This window comes from Hypanus sabinus, chromosome 9, assembly GCF_030144855.1.
Source record: "Hypanus sabinus isolate sHypSab1 chromosome 9, sHypSab1.hap1, whole genome shotgun sequence".
NCBI classification, from domain to species: Eukaryota; Metazoa; Chordata; class Chondrichthyes; order Myliobatiformes; family Dasyatidae; genus Hypanus; species Hypanus sabinus.
The window spans coordinates 23,814,748-23,831,810 of NC_082714.1; the positions used below are offsets into that span (position 1 = coordinate 23,814,748).

Below are 17,063 nucleotides of genomic sequence, written 5' to 3' on the forward strand. Positions count from 1 at the left end.
CCTCTGAAATAATAACACTGAGGAATTTAAAGTTGCTGATCCTCTCCACTTCTGACTCTCTCAATGAGGACTGGCTCACGGACCTCCGGTTTCCTCCTCCTGAAGTCAGTAATCAGCTCCTTGGTCTTGCTGACATTGAGTGAAAGGTTGTTGTCGTGGCACCACTCAGCCAGATTTTAAATCTCCCTCCTGTGTGCTGATTCACCACCACTTTGATTCGGCCAATGATAGTGGTGCCATCAGTAAACTTAAATTGGCATTAGAGCTAATTATACCCTCAGTTCTGATTTAAAAAGCTCCAAAACCTATGCCTCTGTACCTCCATCTGCAAATGGATTCTTGACCTCCTCATCAGGAGACCAGAGTCTGTGCAGATTGGAAATAACTCCTCCTCCTCACTGACAATCAACACTGGCACACCTCAAGGATACATGCTTAGCCTACTGCTCTACTCCGACTTTGCTGACGACAAAACTAATGTTGGCAGAATTTCAGATGGTGAAGAAGAGGTGTACAGGAGTGAGGTAGATCGGCTGGTTGAGTGGTGCTTTGTCAATAACCTTGCACGCAATGTCAGTAAGATCAAGGAATTGCTTGTGGACTTCAGGAAGGGTAAGTCAAGGGAACACACACCTGTTCTCATCAAGGGATCACATGTGGAAAGGATGAGCAGTTTCAGGTTCCTGGGTGTCAAGGGCTCTGAGCACCTTTCTTGTGCCCAATATATTGATACAACTACAAAGAAGGCAGAACAGCGACTATGTTTCATTAGGAGTTTGAGGAGAATTGGTATATCACTAAGGACACAAATTTCTACAGATATTTGTGGACAGCATTCTAACTGGCCGCATCGCCAGCTGGTATGGAGGGGCTGACCACTGCAAAGGATCAGAAGAGGTCGCAGAAAATTGTAAACTCAGCTAGCTTCTTCATGGGCACTAGCCTCCCCACGATCCAGGACACCTTCAACAGGCAATGCCTCATGAAGGTGGCATCTATCAATAAGTACCCTCATCATCCAGGAAATGCCCTCTTCTCATTGCTACCATCAAAGAGAAAACCAAAGACACATACTTAATGTTTCAGGAATAGCTTCTTCCTCTCCACCATCAGACTTCTAAATGGATAATGAACCCATGACCATTTCCTCAGTATCTTTTTCCCTCTCTTTTTGCACTACTTATTTGATTTATTTTTTAATATATGCTTACTGTAATTTGTAGTTTTTATTACTGTGAATTGCAAAGTACTGCTGCTGCAAAGTATCAAATTTCACGACATTTGCTGGTGATTCTGAAATGGTTTGAGGGGTTACATAACAGAAAAATCAATTTACTTTTCCAGTGACACAAAATATCACTGGATATTATTAAGATTGGATTCTATTAAGAATTTAAGAATATATATATTTCTTATATGATCATTTCTATATGTCACAGGCTGTCACAGACTACCATAATCAGATAATCAATGTAGCCAGGGTCATTATGGATGAATACCAGGAAATGTTTGGGCAGAAGCTACTTGAAGGCAAACTCTCAAATGAATTCCAGGATCAAGAGGAGCGTAAACAAAAGCTTATATTTGAGCTGAACAACTCAGGAAAGTATTTTGCTTTCAAGGAACAGCTAAAGGTAAAATCTGAGTGAGTTTCTTCTTTTTTCCGGTAGAATGTTTAAACTGAATTAAGATATACTGTACTTGTCTATTATCTGGATAGAGTTAGAAATACATTATTCTATTAGATTTTTCCAGTTATGCTTTAAAATGCTAAAAATTCATATGTTTCTGGACTTGAACATTGCATTGCTATGATGAAAAATGAAGAGTATATATTAGGGATGGTGTCATGGCTGCAGACAAGGAGGAACTCATGGGGGGATGGTCTACTGAGTTAGTGTGGGTGGAAGTCACGAAAGGGACAATAATTCTACTGGGTGCTTTTTTTCAGAGAACCCCCTCCCAGTAGTAACAGGGATATCAAGGAGCAGATAGGGAATTAGGGGCTTATGGCAAGACGTAGGATAATGGACGTAAGGACAGACACCTTTCCAGAATACATAAACCTGTCGGGTTTATAGAAGAAGGGCTTAAAACAAGGGAAGGAATGATATTCACATGACAGAAATATCCACACTATGCTTAATTGCACCTATGACCAGTTGCAATAAACAAGGAATGAATGCTATACCATGCCCAAACATTTCCATTGAAGTGGATGAATGCCTCTGTGTCTGAAGTCTGTGAGTCAAGATTTTCAGGTAAATGAGGTTACCATCTTATAGCACAATATTTTTGTAAACAAAATATGTTTGTTTTTCTGTAAAATCCTCTGGCCTTGTTTTGAGAATATGAGAAATATAAATAGTACTCTTGAGTTTGTCTCATCTGTCAAAAAGGTCTTGGCTAACCATCATTCTTCCAGAAAACCTCCAGAAAAGTATCTCAGCCCCAGAACTGAATATATATGTATACCCTTGGGTAAAAACTTCTAAAGATTTTCAGCCTTCAAGGCTGATGGATTTCTCTTTTTCACTGTTCGAAATTGTTAAATCTTTGAACTGAGACTTCCTCCCGAATTCTAAATTCTTGACCCAGAGCAATCAGCCTCACCTTCTCTCCTGAAAAATTTCTGAGAACCTTCTAAGTTTCTTCATATCATAAGGTTTGGAATAATTTGGAAAATGAGACTGACTAAACAAAAATATTTATTTGTGCATTTTCAGTGAGATGACAATAGATTTGGCCCAGGTAAATCAAAGATTGGAAGGCAAAATCTAATTGAACATTTAAGGCAGAGATGACTTGGGTATAATCAATGTACATTCCTCTGTGTGAAAAGTGTAGTGAAATCAAAACCTTTTTGAATATCTTAAAAAGTTTAAAAATAAAAGTAGAATGACACACATAAAATGTTGGAGGAGGAACTCAGCAGATCAGCAGCATTTAAAAAAATGAATAAATAGTCGATATTTTAGTTTGAGACCCTTTGTCAGGACTGGAAAGAAAGGGGGAAAACGCCAGAATAAAAAGATGAGTGGAGGGGAAGGAGCTCAAACTAGAAGATGATAGGTGAAGCCAGGTGAGTGGGAAAGGTAAAAGGCTGGAAAAGAAGGAGTCTGATAGGAAAGGTGAGTGGATCATGAGAGAAAGGGAAAAAGGAGGGGCACCAGGAGAAGGTGATAAGCAGATGAGGAGAAGAGGTAAGATGCCAAAGTGGAGAATGGAAGAAGGGAAGTGAGGGGAAAAATAGAAAAAAATATATTGTAAGGAGGAATTGATGTTCATTAACTAGATGGAATATGAGGTGTTACACCTCTACCCTGAGGGTGGCCTCTTCATGACAAAAAAGGAGCAAGAATGGGGATAGGACTGACAATGTTTGGCCACTGGGAAATTCCACTTTCTGTGGGAGGATTTGAGGTCCTTGACAAAGTGATCCTCCAATTTAGTTCGGATCTCACCAGTGTAGAGGAGGCCACGCTGGGAGCACTGGATACAATAGATGACCCCAACAGATTTTCAGGTAAAGTGTTGCATCACCTGGAAGAATTGTTTGGGAACTTTAATGGAGGTGAGGAAACAGGTTAATGGGCAGGTGTAGCATTTCTGTCACTTGCAGGGATATGTTCCAGGATAGACAAGTGGATAAGGGAGTCTCAGAAAGCAGAATTTGTGGTGTGGGGAGGGGGGCATAAAGATGTGTTTAGTGGTAGGATCCAGTTGAAGATGGTGAAAGTTGTGGAGAATGTTGCATTAGATGCACTGGCTCATGGGGTGGTGGGTGAGAACTTGAAGATTTCTATCCGCATTAAGGTAGTGGGAAGATGGGGCAAATGTAGAGCACAGTAAAAATGTAGGGTCTCAAAGGGGCATTTGACAGATCTTAAGTGAAACAGGCCAATTATAGAAAGGTCATTGAGAATAAAAAAGTTAGAGAGGAAAGGTAATTATGACAACAATGGCAGTGAAGGGAATTCAAAATTATTCCATAAATAGGCAAACATCAAAAAGATTGTAAGAGGTGAGTTGTGGTTGATCATAAACCAAAAATTGATGTATTTTGAAGAGGGGACACGGACGAGGTATTGAATAAGTACTTTGCATCAGTGTACCAGTGAAGATGTTGGATTCACAGTAAACAAAGGTGTTGTTGAGATACTGTGTGGGCTAAAAATGGAAAGAATTCAGCTGGTTGCATGGCATTTTTCCATGCTGTAACTTTTCTGGTAAAGTAAGGTCATTATTCATTCTCCAATCAAAACTATACATTTCTTGATCCAATGTGTGTAAGGCACTTACTTCCCCAATATGAAGAAAGAAATAAGCGACATTGGGCAGAAAGACTGGAGAAACTTTGGACAGAAGTGAATGATAATCTGTATGACATTTTGAACTCATCCATTGCTGCTCAAGCATACAAAGTGTGTTGTAAGATGTGACCTCATTTACCTGAAGATCTTGGTTCACAAAGGCAATCATTGACTAAATTGGCATAGTTTGGCATGTGATACTGCTTAGCCCTTTACAACTAGTGTTAACAGTAACATTTGAATGTATGTGCATAAACTTAACTATTCTGGAACTTTACATAGAAACATAGAATAGTACAGCACATTACAGGCCCTCCGGCCCACAATGTTGTGCCAACCCTCAAACCCTGCCTCCCCACCTTAAATTCCTCCATATACCTGTCTAGTAGTCTCTTAAACTTCACTAGTGTATCTGCCTCCACCACTGACTCAGGCAGTGCATTCCATGCACCAACCACTCTCTGAGTAAAAAAACCTTCCTCTAATAACCCCCTTGAACTTCCCTCCCCTTACCTTAAAGCCATGTCCTCTTGTACTGAGTAGTGGTGCCCTGGGGAAGAGGCACTGGCTGTCCACTCTGCCTATTCCTCTTAATGTCTTGTACACCTCTATCATGTCTCCTCTCATCCTTCTCTCCAAAGAGTAAAGCCCTAGCTCCCTTAATCTCTGATCATAATCCATACTCTCTAAACCAGGCAGCATCCTGGTAAATCTCCTCTGTACCCTTTCCGATGCTTCCACATCCTTCCTATAGTGAGGCGACAGAAATGGACACAGTACTCCAAGTGTGGCCTAACTAGAGTTTTATAGAGCTGCATCATTACATCACTAAACTCATTACATCATTAAACTCTATCCCTCGACTTACAAAAGCAAACTTCCCTGGATCCCATGCCTTCTGACTTTCTGAATAAGCCTACCATGTGGAACCTTGTCAAATGCCTTACTAAAATCCATGTAGATCACATCCACTGCACTACCCTCATCCATAGGTCTGGTCATTTCCTCAAAGAACTCTATCAGGCTTGTTAGGCATGATCTGCCCTTCACAAAGCCATGCTGACTGTCCCTGATCAGACCATGATTCTCTAAGTGCCCATAGATCCTATCTCTAAGAATCTTTTCCAACAGCTTTGCCACCACAGATGTAAGGCTCACTGGTCTATAATTACCTGGACTATCCCTACTACCTTTTTTGAACATGGGTGTGAATAAGACACAACTCTTTTAAAGAATCTCTGGGATATTCATGCATTTAATAATATTGATGTGCTGATGTGCTACACATGCATGATTCAATCACCATTCAATCTTCCAGAAAATAACATATATAGGCAATAATAAAATAGTGCCTGGACTAGATCTAAGGCAGGCATTTTGTTAGGATCTCTATTACTTAAATTCCAAGTTTGTCTGTACATGGGATTTAGGCTACGAATGTTGGTAGTTTCTTTGAGTCTCATATGATGTGAAAATCTCTTGGTAAATAGACTCAGGCTTTGTTTGTGCCTCTTGAATATGCATAAAAAAATAACACAGATATCGATGATGAAAATAGAGTATGCTATCTTGCTGCGAATAAGAATGTTTACAAAAATTAAAATGAATGAGGCCAGTTCCCAGTCAAAACATCAGTATTATTTTATTAATGGAAATATTTCAGAAGTTATTTTATTTTAGTTAGAGATACAGAGTGGAGGAGGCCATTCTGGCCCGACAAACCACACTACTCAGCAACCCATCCGTTTAACCCTAACTTAATCACAGGACAATTTCCAATGACCAATTAACTTATTAACAGGTATATCTTTGTACTGTGGGATGAAACTGGAGCACCCGGAGGAAGCCCACATGGTCACATGGAGAACATACAAACTCCTTACAGACAGTGCCAGAATTGAACTTTGAACTGTCATGGCCCAAGCTATACAAGCTTTGTGCTAACCGCTGTGCTACCGCAGCAAATGATATTATGTTAAATTGTTAACTTTTAGTTTTCCACTCTAGCATGCAGTTGTGAAAATTGTGCGAGAAAAATACTTACGGACAGTGGCGTTTGAGGATAGAGAACAGCTTCAGACATTCCTTAATGAGTTGTATATTTATTTGGTTGATCAGATGCACTGTTGTCTGCACAAGGTAAGGATTTTCTGGAGTTATGAAAAGCTCTGTTGTTTCATTGTTGATGAAATATGTTGTTTCACTGGCCTAACTTTCACTGCTAAAATCAGGAGGAATACAAATGTGCTGCAATCCCCCTACATATAACTTGGTTTTGAATTTAAAGTTAGATGTGTTCTGTTTCTTCATGACTCCAAGAGATTTAAGTTTTTGATGCACCTTCTCTGACTAAAGTGTATTGTGACCCACCTCAACCAGATCATCTTCCTTACATCTGTTCCCTTGAGATTTTTCTAATGCACGTCCCCAGCCCATTCCAGAAACTTTCAAATTCTTCCATTACAGATTTAAAAAAACAAAATCTCCAGTATTTCCTCATACTTTACAATCCCATAGATCATCTGTAACTACCTTTGTTTTTTATATTTAGTGCTCTACTGCTTTTAGATCAGTAACTAGAAATGGATGCAATGCTTCTTAGGGGATTTGAGCAGACCATTCTATAGTTGAATTAGAAATTACCTTTTTTGTCGCAATAGACTTGAGCGATTGAGCTCATGTCTGTTGTAGACCTATTGTGGCGTTCAGCAAATTGCAATGCGTCCAGATCCTTCCTGAGACATGTTGATTCTAGCCATGACCAACCTCTCAAAGCATTTCATTACCGTAGATGTGAGTGCTACTGGACAGTAGTTGTTGAGGCAGCTCACATTCCTTTTCTTGAGCACTGGTATAATTGTTGCCCTTTTGAAGCAAGTGGGGAACTTACGAAAGTCACAGTGAGAGATCGAAAATGTCTTAGAATACTCCTGCAAGTTAGTTGACAAAGGTTGTCAGAGGCTTGCCAGGTACTCCATCAGGCCCTGCTTCCTTGCAAGGGTTAACCCTCTTGAAAAACAGCCTGAGGTCGGCCTCTCAGATAGAGATCACAGGGTCATCGGATGCTGCAGGGATTCTCATAGCTGTGGTTTTATTCTCCCTTTCAAAGCGGATTGCTGAATATAAACAACTATGAAGGCTTCATCCATATCAGAAGCCATTCTGTTTTCTAAAATAAGATCATAGACCATAAGACATAGGAGCTGAATTAGGCCATTTGGCCATCAAGTTTGCTCTGCCATTCAATCATGGCTGATCCTTTTTTCCCCTCCTCAATCCCATTCTTCAGTCTTCTCCCATTAACCTTTGATGCTGTGTCCAATCAAGAACCTATCAATCTCTGCCTTAAATACACCCAACAACCTGGATTCTACAGCTGCCTGTGGTAACAAATTCCACAAATTCACCACCCTCTGGCTAAAGAAATTACTCTGCATCCCTGTTTTAAATGGATGCCCCTCTATCCTGGGGCTGTGCCCTCTTGTCCACCATGGGAAATATCCTTTCCACATCTACTCTAGGCCTTTCAATATTCAAAAGGTTTCAATGAGTTCCCCCTCTCATCCTTCTAAATTCCAGCGAGTACGGACCCAGAGCTATCAAACAATCCTCGTATGATAACCCTTTCATTCCCAGAATCATTCTTGTGAACCACCTCTGGACTCTCTCCAATGCCAGCACATCTTTTCTCAGATGAGGAGCCCAAGACATTTCACAATACTCAAGGTGAGGCCTCACTAGTGCCTTATAAAGCCTCAGCATCACATCCTTGCTCTTGTATTCTAGACCTCTTGAAATGAATGCTAACATTGTATTTCCCTTCCTCACCACTGATTCAACCTGCAAATTAACCTTTAGGGTGTTCTGCACAAGGACTCCCAAGGCCCTTTGCATCTCAGATTTTTGGATTTTCTCCCCATTTAGAAAATACTCTGTACATTTATTTCTACTAGCAAAGTGCATGACCTTGCATTTTCCAACATTCTCCTAGTCTGCCTACTTTCTTCTACAGCCTAACTCTTTCCTCAACACTATCTCCCCCCCCCCTAATCTTTGTATCATCTGCAAACTTGGCAACAAAGCCATCTATCTCATCATCTAAGTCATTGATATAAAGCATAAAAACAAGTAGTCCAAACACCAACCCCTGCAGAACACCACTAGTCACTGGTAGCCAAACAGACAAGGATCCTTTTATTCCCAGTCGCTGCCTCCAACCAATCAGCCAATGCTCTAATCATGTTAGTAACTTTCCTGTAATACCATAGCCTCTTAACTTGGTAAGAAGCCTTATGTGTGGCACCTTGTCAAAGGTCTTCTGAAAGTCCAAATCTACAATATCCATGGCAACCCTTTAATGTATCCTACATATACATGTAGGATAATGTGTCCTAAATGAATACTTCGCTTCAGTATTCACAAGTGAAGAGGATCTTGATCAGGATGAGGTCGAAGTAGAGTGGGCCTGTGTGCTGGACAATGTGGAGATTAAGGAAGAAGAAGTGCTGGATCTTCTTAAAAACATCAAGATTGATAAATCCCCAGGACCAGATATGATACACCCCAGGTTGTTATGGGAATTGAAAGAAGAGATCACAGGAGCATTAGCTATGATCTTTGAATCCTCTTTGGCTGCAGGGGAAGTGCCGGAGGACTGGAGAATGGCAAACGTAGTTCCCTTGTTTAAAAAAGGTAATAGGGAGAAACCTGGGAACTATAGACCGGTGAGTCTTAAGTCGATGGTATGCAAACTACTGGAAAGGATTCTTAAGGATAGGATCTACAAGCATTTGGAGAAGTACAGTCTACTCATGGATAGTCAACATGGCTTTGTGAAGGGAAGATCATGCCTCATGAGCCTGATTCAGTTTTTTGAAGAGGTAACTAAAGAAATTGATGAGGGTAGAGCAGTGGATGTGGTCTACGTGGACTTTAGCAAAGCATTTGACAAGGTCCCTCATGAAAGACTCATCCAGAAAGTCATGAGACATGGGATAAGTGGAACCTTGGCTGTTTGGATAAAAATTGGCTTAAAGGAAGAAAGCAGAGGGTAGTTGTGGAAGGAAAGTATTCTGCCTGGAGGTCGGTGACTAGTGGAGTGCTGCAGGGATCTGTCCTGGGACCCCTGCTAGTTGCGATTTTTATAAATGACCTGGATGTAGAGGCGGAAGGATGGGTGAGTAAGTTTGTGGATGACACGAAGATTGGAGGAGTTGTGGATGGAGCTCTAGGTTGTCGAAGGTTACAAGAGGATATAGACAGGCTGCAGAGTTGGGCAGAAAAATGGCAGATGGAGTTCAATCCGGATAAGTGTGAGGTGATGCATTTTGGAAGGACAAACCAGAAGACTGAGTACAGGATTAATGGTCAGTTACTTAAGAGTGTGGATGAACAAAGGGACCTTGGGGTTCAAATCCATACATTCCTCAAGGTCGCTGCGCAGGTTGATAGGGTAGTTAAGAAGGCCTATGGGATGTTAGGCTTCATAAACAGGGGGATTGAGTTCAAGAGTAAAGAGGTCGTGTTGCAACTCTACAAATCTCTGGTGAGACCACACTTAGAGTATTGTGTTCAATTCTGATCACCACATTATAGGAAGGATGTGGAAGCTATGGAGAGGGTACAGATTGGATTTACCAGGATGTTGCCTGATTTGGAGAACAAGTCATATGAAGCAAGGTTAGCAGAGCTGGGACTTTTTGGAGCGTAGAAGAATGAGAGGGGACTTGATGGAGGTCTACAAGATTATGAGAGGCATAGATAGGGTGGATAGTCAGTACCTGTTTCCCAGGGCACCAATAGCAAACACCAGAGGGCATATGTACAAAATTAAGGGAGGAAAGTTTAAGGGAAACATCAGAGGTAAGTTTTTTACACAGAGGGTTGTGAGTGCCTGGAATGACTTGCCAGGGATGGTGGTGGAGGCTAAAACATTAGGGATATTTAAGAGCCTCTTGGACAGGCACATGAATGAAAGAAAAATGGAGGGTTATGGGGTAGTGTGGGTTTAGTACTTTTTTTTTAAGGATTATATGGGTCAGCACAACATGGAGGGCTGAAGGGCCTGTACTGTGCTGTAGTGTTCTATGGTTCTATATAATCTCCTTAAAGAATTCCAACTGGTTCATCAGGTAAGATTTTCCCTTAAGGAACCATGCTGACTTTGTCCTATCTTGTCCTGGGTCACCAAGTACTCCATAACCTCATCCGAATTGACTCCAGCCTCTTTCCAACCACTGAAATCCAGCCAACTGGTCTATAATTTCCTTTCTGCTACCTTTCTTAAAGAATAGAGTGATATTTGCAATTTTCCAGTCCTCTGGAACCATGCTAGAGTCCAATGAAGTTTGAAAGATTATTGTTAATGCTTCCACAATCTCTAACACTACCTCTTTCAGAACCCTGGGGTGCAGTTCATCTGTTTTAGGTGACTTATGTACCCTTAGGTCTTTCAGCTTTTTGAGCACCATCTCCCTTGTAATAATAACTGCACTCGTTTCTCTTCCTTCACACACTACAACATCTGGCACACTGCTAGTGTCTTCTACAGTGAAGACTGATGCCAAATACTTATTTAGGTCATCTGCCATCTCCTGGTCCCCCATTATTATTTCTCCGGACTCATTTTCTAGCAGTTCTATGTCCACTCTCATCTCTTTTATTTTTACATACTTGAAAAGGTTTTACTATCTACTTCAATATTGTTTGCTAGCTTGCTTTCATATTTCATCTTTTTCCCTCCTAATGATTATTTTAGTTGTTCTCTGTATGTTTTTAAAAGCTTCCCAATCCTCTATCTTGCCACTAATTTTTGCTTTGTTGTCTGCCTTGTCTTTTGTTTTTACATTAGCTTTTGACTTTCCTTGTCAGTCACGGTTGTACTATTTTGCCATTTGAGTATTTCTTCATTTTCGGAATATGTCTGTCTTGCACCTTCCTCAGTTTTCCCAGAAATTCACACCATTAATGCTCTGCTATCACCCCTATGAGTAACTTCTTCCAATTCACTCCTCTCCATTGCCATTGTAATTTCCTTTACTCTACTGAAATACTGCTAGTTCGGACTTTACTTTCTCCCTATCGAATTTCAAGTTGAACTCAATAATATTGTGATCATAGGCTCCTAAGGGTTCTTTTACCTTAAGCTCCCTAATCGCCTCTGGTTCATTATGTAACACCCAGTATAGTTGATCCTCTGGTAAGCTCAATGACAAACTGCTCTAAAAAGCCATCTTGTACACATTCAACAAACTCTCTCTTGAGATCCATTACCAACTTGATTTTCCCAATCGACCTGCATGTTAAAATCTTCCATGAGGATCATAACATTACCCTTTTGACACCCCTTTTCTACTTCCTATTGTAATCTGTGGTCTACATCCCGGCTACTATTGGGAGGCCTGTATATAACTGCTATCAAGGTCCTTTTGCCCTCGCAGTTTCTTAATTCAACATCTTCCAATCCTATGCCACACCTTTCCACTGATTTGATGCAATTCTTTACCAGCAGAGCCATGCCACCCCCTCTGCCTACCTTCCTATCCTTCCCATACAATGTGCAACCTTGGCCGTTTAGCTCCCAACTATAACCATCCTTCAGCCATGATTCAGTGACGTTCCCTGATATTATAGTGGAAAACTTTTCTAATGTGGTTATTTCTACAGAAATACTTCTGTTCTCCCAATTGCTTTAGATAATTTATCACAAGGTTGAGGACCTTGAAACTGAACATGACACAAGCTTGCATATCTTCATGAATTTTCTGCAATTTCTCCTCCCCATTATTTTTGTAATGGTCATCCTACTTAGCCTTCAGCTGTAATACTAAATATATTTTCTCCTCTAGAATACAAACAGTTTAGAAAACAAGTTATTTAATTTTTAGTACTTGCTGGACTATTGGAAATTGTTTTTTTTTGAGTTCTTCATTTAACTTATAATGTCAACAGAGCTTTGAATATTTACTAATTCAGGCCTCAATCATTATTTTTTTTCTATGCCTAGATGTTGCATGTGGATCCTCCAGACCCTATTCCAGAATCATTTCTTGGTTCTGCTCAATTAAAACACTTCGCTAAAGAAGCTGAAGCGGGCAAAAACTTTGAACTTGCAAAAAAATACCATTTAGAGGTGAGAGTTTGCATGTATAATATATTAGCTAGATAAGCTAATAAGCTAGTCTTTATTTCTCTTTTGTTGTTTTGAAACAATTTGCCAACACCATATCCTCAGTGCCAGTTTTCGTCTTGAGCCTAATTTATATTTCTCAGGAAGACATTAGATGGGATTATCAGAGCCATAAAATTGGCAGCAGCTCTTAAGGCGCAGATGAAATTGGTTAAAATTTCATTAGTTAAAATAAATGTGCAAATCCATCTGTTTATTTTAGGAATTTTATAAAAAGTGTATTAGGCTCAATATCGACTGGGGTCCTAATGTTTGTTATTCATTAGCATCAGGGATACCTCTCTGATCCACCTGAATCAAAATGAGTTTGGATATGTTGCAATTTGGGTTTGGAGGCTTGGCCCCTGATTTGGTGTTCTGCACAACTTCCATCAGGAAAAAGGAACATATTCCACATTCAACTTTCGTCTTCAGGTTTTGGATGAAGAAGACATTCAAACACATAGTTCAGAGATGAACTGGATGTTACAGAGTCATAGAGTTATACAACAAAGAAACAGACCCTTTGTTCCACGGCGAACGAGTTATCTATCCGAGTTTGTTCCATTTCCCTGCATTTAACCTATATTCTGCTAATCCTTTACTATCCATGTAACCTGTTCAAATGTGCTTTAAATCATTTGACTATGAGTCACAAACCTAAAAAGATAGTAATTCACCTTTTGTTTACAGCGATTGGCACGTGACAAGTCAAATCCTGACCACTGGTTTGACTATGGTACTTTCTACCTCTTGTTAAATGACTATGTCAGAGCAGAAGAATGTTTCCGTGAGGCTATTGCAGTAGATCAAGAGCACATAAATAGGTAAGAGTCCTACATTTTTATTGGGCTTTGAACAAAAAAAGTGCAATTTAATAGGCAAGGGCATGCAGAAGCTGAAATCTGGAGCAAAAAACACACTTGGAAAAACACAATATGTCAGGGAACAATTGTGAAGGTAGATTGGTAAATAGACAGTCAAACTTTCAAGTCAATACCCTTCATTTAGACTAGAGTAAAAGGGAGTTAGCCAGTATAAAGAGATGGGAGAGCAAGAGCTGGCAAACAATAGGTGAATCCAGGTAAGAACAAGTGATAGGCAAATGGAGCACTAAGAGGCTGTGATGTGATAGCTGAAGATAACAAAGGATTCTGACAGGCATGTTCATCTACTTCTCGAATGTAAGGTAACCTCCTTTGCACTTTCTTTTCACTCTCCTTTTGATCCCTCTTACTACAACACTTAATTACCCACTCCCCTTTCATCCCGTGTCTTTCCCCTCTCCACTTACTCCATCTGCCCTTCACTTGCATTCCTCCCCCTGGGTTTCCTCTCCCATCATTTACTCATCTTACCTCTTTTATTTGGCTCTATGCTGCACCCTCCTTTACTATCTTGGGTTACACATCCTCTTCATTGTGTAAGCTGTGCATTACACTCATTCTTTATCTACAACCTACATCTCCACATAGTCTTCTTTGCACTTGAGTTAGAATGGAGTGATCAATTCTCATATAGCAGATACCTCCTAAATTTCTTAAGGATATATAACATTCACAGTTCTTAAAAAAGTGATTTTACATTTAAACACTACAAAGGAACACAAGCAAGCTAATAAATAATTTCATCAATTTAAATTATGCATAATAAGTCAAGTCACTTATTATTGTCATTTCGACCATAACTGCTGGTACAGTACATAGTAAAAATGAGACAATATTTTTTCAGGACCATGGTGTTACATGACACAGTACAAAAACTGAACTGAGCTACATGAAAAACAACACTGAGAAAAACTACACTAGACTACAGACCTACCCAGGAATGCATAAAGGGCACAAAACAGTGCAGGCATTACAATAAATAATAAACAGGACAATAGGGCAGTAAGGTGTCAGCCCAGGCTCTGGGTATTGAGGAGTCTGATAGCTTGGGGGAAGAAACTGTTAGTTAGTCTGGTAGTGAGAGCCTGAATGCTTTGGTGCCTTTTCCCAGATGGCAGGAGGGAGAAGAGTTTGTATGAGGGGTGTGTGGGGTCCTTCATAATGCTGTTTGCTTTGCGGATGCAGCGTGTGGTGTTAATGTCCGTAATAGTGGGAAGAGAGACCCCAATGATCTTCGCAGCTGACCTCACTATCTGCTGCAAGGTCTTGCAATCCGAGATGGTGCAATTTCCGAACCAGGCAGTGATGCAGCTGCTCAGGATGCTCTCATTACAACCCCTGCAGAATGTGTTGAAGATGGGGGTTGGGAGATGGACTTTCCTCAGCCTTCGCAGAAAGTAGAGACGTTGTTGGGCTTTCTTTGCTATGGAGCTGGTGTTGAGGGACCAAGTGAGATTCTCCGCCAGGTGAACACCAAGAAATTTGGTGCTCTTAACGATCTCCACCAAAGAGCCATTGATGTTCAGCAGGGAGTGGTTGCTCTGTGCCCTCCTGAAGTCAACAACCATCTCTTTTTTTTTGTTCACATTCAGAGACAGGTCTCAGATTGTGATTCAATGATAAAGAATTGAAGATAGAAAAAGTTTACTTATGATTTACATTAAGTAAAAATGAGTGTAGCCTCTCTGTAGACTTGATTTGAAACATTTGCACACAAATTCTGCATCTGTATAACTTTACATTGTTCATTATGATTTCTGTGTTGATTCAGTCTGATGCTTTTATGTCCAGCCTTATCCTGTGTGGTACCCTAGCATGCATGAATGAATACTATAAAGAAGCAGATAATTTCTTTGAGAGTGCCAGATGCTTTGAACCAAATAGCATATTAGCTTGGACAATGCATGGTGAGTCTTGGTTTATCTTAAAATTCACTGTCATATTTCTTTAAAGAGCTTGTATACAAGTTTGACCATTAGAAATTATCATTAATAAACTTTATTTGTACTGTGATTTAGTTTTGCATAATAAGATAAATCTTGGTGTTTATTTACACTATAAACACTAAGAAGTAAATTGCAAATAAAGACATCCAATTCTGTCGCCTAAGCTTTCAAATTAAGATCAGAAATAATTTGTATAGAAAACTGATGTCCACTTTTTTTTAGTATTCTATAATTTCTTAGCCTTGATTCAAAAGATGCTGAGACCAGATTAAAAATGTGTAGCATTCTCCTTTTCGTCACACAATGTACAATCAGATATTATACATTCATTCGTGTGCATGTGAATTCTGATCCGTCATGCCTAGGCATTTGCTTTGAAAAAAGAAAATCATAAGTTTTTGATTTGAATTGCTTATTGCTGAAAATCTCCCAAATGGAATAAGGAAATTATAATTATTGACAACATTAAATCAAATGTTTGGATCAGCTTTTAAATTTAGATTTAGGTTCCAACAATTTGCTTGCTTGCATTTACATTCTTACCTTCAAATATGCAAATTGAAATAATATCCAACAACTGGTCCTGATGAAGTGTCTTGGCCCGAAACGTCGACAGCACTTCTCCCTATAGATGCTGCCTGGCCTGCTGTGTTCCACCAGCATTTTGTGTGTGTTGTTGTTCCAACAACTGTACGTGATTATTCACTGACTTTGCTTTTTGGAAATGTCTGAACATGCATTTTTGTGTGCCTACTAGTTTATTTATTTATTTTTCAAACAACAGATTTGACCCTGATGCAATATTTTATATGAAATCATTACTGGATTTTGGAAATGGGAGGTGGAAGTGAAATGAGGGTGGAAGAAAGTATGACAGCTTTTTTCCACTTTAGAATTTACTCTATCCAACAATATTAGTGGCTAAGCCGAGAGCTGCCAATATCTGTCTTTGAACTCCAAGCTCAGTTTACTCAGTGAACTGATAAAAATCTCAAAGAGACCAGCTTTTGAGAATGCAGGCTGCATCTGCTAAGAATTTGCAAATCAACCAACAAACCCAATTTTAACATTTTTTATCTTGGGATATGGGTATTGATTTTATATCTATATGGGCTATCTGCAATTTCCCTTAAGAATCTTGTAATGAATCACTACCTTGAATTTCTGCAGTCCTCATGGTGAACACACCTATCAGTGCTATGAGGTAAAGAGTACCAGGATTTAGACCCAGAAATGATGAAAGAGTGCATTTTCAAATAAGGATAGTTTGTGACATGAGAGAAGACCTGGCAAAAGTCAATTGGAAGGGAACCCTAGCAGGGATGATGATAAGAGTAGTAATGGCAAAAGTTTCTGGGAGTATTTCAAAAGATGCAGGATCATTTAATCTCAAAAAAGAAGAAGCTTTCTAAAGGGAGGAGATAACTGGCTGACAAGGGAAGTCAAAGACAGGATAAATTAAAAAGAGAGGGCATACTATATTTCAGAAATCAGACGGAAGCTGGAGGATTTGGAAGCTTCTAAAGACCAACAGGAGGCAATTAAAAGCAATGAGAGAAAAGATGAAATATGAAAGTACACTAGCCAATAATATAAAACAACTAATATATAAGAGTAAAAGAGAGATGAGTCAACACTGGATGGCATTGGAGTAGTAGTATTGGGAACAAAGAAACAATGGATGAACTGATTAAGTATTTTGCATTAGTTTTCGATGTGGAAAACACCAGCAGCAGAAGTGAGTGGAGTT

At 39.7% G+C, this 17,063-nt stretch overlaps 1 protein-coding gene across 9 annotated transcripts in view; it reads left to right on the forward strand.

Annotated features, from left to right (window-relative positions):
* Positions 1 to 17,063, forward strand: part of cfap70 (cilia and flagella associated protein 70) — an 81,011-nt gene that overhangs the window by 37,412 nt on the left and 26,536 nt on the right. For all 9 annotated transcript variants that reach the window (XM_059979298.1, XM_059979295.1, XM_059979290.1 and 6 more), the window contains 5 exons: positions 1,440 to 1,634; positions 6,321 to 6,452; positions 12,319 to 12,444; positions 13,174 to 13,307; positions 15,159 to 15,274. In XM_059979298.1, the coding sequence (XP_059835281.1) occupies positions 1,440 to 1,634; positions 6,321 to 6,452; positions 12,319 to 12,444; positions 13,174 to 13,307; positions 15,159 to 15,274 (703 nt within the window). The remainder of the gene's footprint in view (positions 1 to 1,439; positions 1,635 to 6,320; positions 6,453 to 12,318; positions 12,445 to 13,173; positions 13,308 to 15,158; positions 15,275 to 17,063) is intronic.